This window comes from Coturnix japonica, chromosome 27 (assembly GCF_001577835.2).
Source record: "Coturnix japonica isolate 7356 chromosome 27, Coturnix japonica 2.1, whole genome shotgun sequence".
NCBI lineage: Eukaryota > Metazoa > Chordata > Aves > Galliformes > Phasianidae > Coturnix > Coturnix japonica.
Window position 1 is genome coordinate 463,965 of NC_029542.1, and position 4,519 is coordinate 468,483.

The window sequence follows — 4,519 nt, forward strand, 5'->3', positions numbered from 1 at the left end:
ATGCAAACATGTGAAAGAAATGCTGTGGATGTTCTGCTGACGTGTAAGGAGAATGGGAAAGCTGAGAAAACTTGTGAAGGTATGTAAGTAATGTGAGAACTTGTAATAAACTATACGGATCATTCACACCAGAGTCCGTGCATCAGACACAGCACAGCGTAGTCAAAATTTGTTGGCAATCATTCTGAACCCACCACAATGGGCAGAAGACTATGATGAGACAAAGCATTAAAGGCCAACCTGAATTAAATCTAGGAGTTCTGCAGGCCACGTCAAATTGTGCACAACATTTAAATGGGGGAGAGACATTTCAAAGGAGCCATCCTGCAGAGGCTGGCTGAGCATCAGTCTCATGTTAGGATCTGCAAAGTGTTTTTCACATTCCTACCTTATCTCAGTTACATTTCCCTTCTCGTCTTACAGTGTACTTATATCAACATGTGAATTCTTCTCACTCTTCCACTTCCTAGTAACTTCTGAAAATGACGGTGGGAAGAAACCAAGAAAATGGTTAATACTTCTGTGCATGCAAGGGTCATTGTGTTCAATATAGAGCCATTCAGAAGATCTCCAAGGAAGTGATTATGTGATGGATGCTCTAATTAGAACCATTTTCACATGTGAGTTCTCATTTCTCCTAGCCCTATTGTAATTTCTATATCACAGAAGGTGAGGAATTACCAAGACTCTGGAGGGATCTTATTTGGGTAACGGGGACAATGCACTGGCTTATAGGGCCATTCTGGAGCTCTACAAGGAAGTGCAGCATCCATCAGCAAAGGCTGCAGAGACACTTGCAGACATGGAACGGGAGCTGCTGAATAGCCACAGGAAGCAGCTGGCCACCATCACACAGGTTCTGCCAGTACCCACTTGACAGCTGGCTTGATGCTGCAATGACCTCAGGGCTGATACAGCTTCTCTACCCTAAACAGCATAGACCCAAAAGAAGAATCAATCTAAAGATATCCCCTCCCTAAAAAAATGTGACTCCATTTGAAATGGAAAAACAACAAAAACACAAAAAGCATCCTGGGATAGAAGAGCAGTTGTGTATCCAGGAGCTCAAGTGCTACGGCATTCTGAATCTGCTCACTTCTCAGATGACAGAATTTGGAATAATGTACTCAGTTGTGGACCCCTTCAAAAGGAAGACATCGAGCATGTAGAGCAAGTTCCGCAGTGCTCTCTCAACAGGAAGAGTTTTCCTCCCTGGAAGCTACAGCCTCCACCTTCCTTGTTACTGCTGAGATAATCAGAAAGGATTAAGAACTGCAAAATGAATCGTAGTCACTGAAAAACTACAGGTTTTTTTTCTACTGTGATAATCAGCCTCGTAGAGATTCACTGAAAACTCCTACTCACAACAATGAAAAACAAGAAAAAAAGCAGTGGTTGGTTCAAGTAAACACTCCTGAGCTGTCTTATGAACTGTTCAAAACAACACTCAGAACTACTTCCAAGAATAACCGTAACGTCTCACTCTCTAGATAACATGGCACAGCCAACATAGGAGAATGGAGAACACAGAGACAATGATTAAGATGCAGTCATATTTAATAAACAAAGAATACGGTGGTGGCTCATGCAGGAATCACCAGCAACAGATGACAGTAGGCAGTGTTTGAACCTGGTAGATGTATGGCTGTCTGTCCAGCAGCTCTTTCCACAGAGGGAGAAAGACAAGCAGGACCTGCCTACACGGACTTTGAGAGAATGGCTGCCCTGGAAAGCAGATGGTGAGCAGTAAGGACACAGGAAGGAAAAACAAGATGGAAAAGGGAAATATCAGTCATGGATCAGAGCTGTTGGTGTGATTGAGCTGGTTCCAGTGTTCTGTCTCAAGTCCCACAAAGACTTCGTGAATACTGGGGATTTTCCTCCAGGGCCATCAGCAGTAGCTTTAGCAGGGGAAGAACCTCCGGCTACTATAGCGGCTGCCTAAGCCAGAGAGGCCAAAGCCCCCAGAGGAGATAGGCACACCCTCAGAGCTGAGGATGCTGCCAACAGCAGCGGAGGTGGAGGATCCCACGGCGGTGTTCTGCGGGAAGGAACTGAGGATAGGTCCAGGCAGGGTCACCACCACGGGAGAGGGCTGGATGAAGACATTGGAGTCCTGGCACTGCCTGAAGCAGGGCTCATTGCAGCTGTTGGCCAGCGGGGTTGGGCCGCAGGGCTGGCAGGGCAGGCGAGGCAGGCACTGGTCAAGGCAGGACATGTCTGCTGTTTAGAGGGGCACCTGTTGGGACAGAGGGCCAGGAGGACACAGAAGTGATGAGCAACAGCCTGCCATCCCAGCAGGAGAGAGTCAAGGCATTATTTTGGCTAAAGATACGGAGGCTCTGTGAGGAAGCCCCACTGCATAAAAACAGACCAGAATAGCCAGGCACAAGCAGGTCAGTGCCTAGCCTACTGCTCAGGAGACACCTCTGGCAAGAACCAGCATCTCTCCATGACACACGTGCTGCCCCTTTCCCACTAACAGAACTGCCTGATCTCCCAATGCACAACATAACATGGNAATCTGAAAGTACACCATACCAACAGCGACTGTAGGATTTTTCAAATCCAACAATAGGAAGAGAACCTCTCTATCATCCCACATACTTGCATCTCATGTGTTGATAAACTGTTGTAAACCTTGAAGAAAACAGAATCACAGAATCACACGGGTCTTCCTCCTTGCCTATACAGACCAGTATGCCATGTAATGAGACAGTGCCTTTCTGCACAAGAGACAGATGCCAGTGAACCAAAATCATGAAACCATGTCAACAGAGAACCACAGGTGTACAGAATATGGCTTCATCTGTGTGGCTACAGGGAGTACACGGGGCAGTGGGCTGAATTACCTGCATCAGCCCTGGAGGTCAGAGCACAGGAACTGCACTGAAAATTAGCAACCAGAAGGTTCCAATTTAGATTTGGTGGGTCTGCAGAGTGAGTAGAAGGCCTGTTCTTACGTCTGATCCGAACAAAGGGACTTCATATTTCCATTTGCATGATTATGTGATGGATGCTCTAATCAGAACCATTTTGACATGTGAGTTCTCATTTCTCCTAGCCCTATTGTAATCTCTGTATCACAGAGGGTGAGGAGTTACCAAGACTCTCGAGGGATCTTGTTTGGATAACGGGGACATTACACTGGCTTATAGGGCCATTCTGGAGCTCTACAAGGAAGAGCAGCATCCATCAGCAAAGGCTGCAGAGACACTTGCAGACATGGAAGGGGAGCTGCTGAATAGCCACAGGAAGCAGCTGGCCACCATCACACAGGTTCTGCCAATGCCCACTTGGCAGCTGGCTTGATGCTGTCTTGATGACCTCAGGGCTGATACAGCTTCTCTACCCTAAACAGCATAGACCCAAAAGAAGAATCAATCTAAAGATATCCCCTCCCAAAAAAAATGTGTCTCCCTTTGAAATGGAAAAACAATAAAAACAAAAAAAGCATCCTGGAATAGAAGAGCAGGAGTGTATCCAGGAGCTCAAGTGCTACGGCATTCTGCATCTGCTCACTTCTCAGATGACAGAATTTGGAACTATGTACTCAGATGTGAACTCTCTTATAAGAAAGACATCAGTCATTAATAGTAAGTTCTACAGTGCTTTCATAACAGGAAGAGTTTTCCTCCCAGGAAGCTACAGCCTCCACCAGTAGTGGTAGGTTCAAGTAAACACTCCTGAGCTGTCTTATGAACTGTTCAAAACAACACTCAGAACTACTTCCAATAATAACCGTAGAGAAACTTCTCACTCCCTAGATAACATGGTACAGCCAACATAGGAGAATGGAGAACACAGAGACAATGATTAAGATGCAGTCATATTTAATAAACAAAAAATATGGTGGTGGCTCATGCAGGAATCACCAGCAACAGATGACAGAGGGCAATGTGTGAAGCTGGTAGATGGACTGCTGTCTGTCCAGCTGCTCTTTCCACAGAGGGAGAAAGACAAGCAGGACCTGCCTACACGGGCTTTGAGAGAATGGCTGCCCTGGAAAGCAGATGGTGAGCAGTAATGACACAGGAAGGAAAAACAAGATGGAAAAAGGAAATGGCAGTCATGGATCAGAGCTGTTGGTGTGACTGAGCTGGTTCCAGTGTTCTGTCTCAAGTCCCTCTAAGACTTCGTGAACACTGGGGATTTTCCTCCAGGGCCATCAGCTTTAGCAGGGGAAGAACCTCCTGCTACTGTAGCGGCTGCCTAAGCCAGAGAGACCAAAGCCTCCAGAGGAGATGGGCACACCCTCAGAGCTGAGGATGCTGCCAACCGCAGCAGAGGTGGAGGATCCCACGGCGGTGTTCTGCGGGAAGGAGCTGAGGATGGGTCCGGGCAGGGTCACCACCACAGGAGAGGGCTGGATGAAGACGTTGGAGTCCTGGCACTGCCTGACGCAGGGCTCATTGCAGCTGTTGGCCAGCGGGGTCGGGCCGCAGGGCTGGCAGGGCAGGCGGGGCAGGCACTGGTCAAGGCAGGACATGTCTGGTGTCTGGAGGGGCACCTGTTGGGA

General features: G+C 47.6%; 2 protein-coding genes across 2 annotated transcripts; both read right to left on the minus strand.

Annotated features, from left to right (window-relative positions):
• Positions 1–1,555: 1,555 nt before the first annotated feature.
• On the minus strand, positions 1,556–2,499 carry LOC107325002 (feather keratin 1-like). The gene has a single exon (XM_015885438.2). It carries the CDS (start codon positions 2,216–2,218, stop codon positions 1,904–1,906), a length of 315 nt encoding a protein of 104 aa, XP_015740924.1. The 5' UTR covers positions 2,219–2,499; the 3' UTR covers positions 1,556–1,903.
• A 1,317-nt stretch (positions 2,500–3,816) lies between these two features.
• Positions 3,817–4,508, minus strand: LOC107324997 (feather keratin 1-like). The gene has a single exon (XM_015885433.2). The coding sequence runs from the start codon at positions 4,487–4,489 to the stop codon at positions 4,175–4,177; it is 315 nt and encodes a 104-aa protein (XP_015740919.1). The 5' UTR covers positions 4,490–4,508; the 3' UTR covers positions 3,817–4,174.
• Between the last annotated feature and the right edge of the window lie 11 nt (positions 4,509–4,519).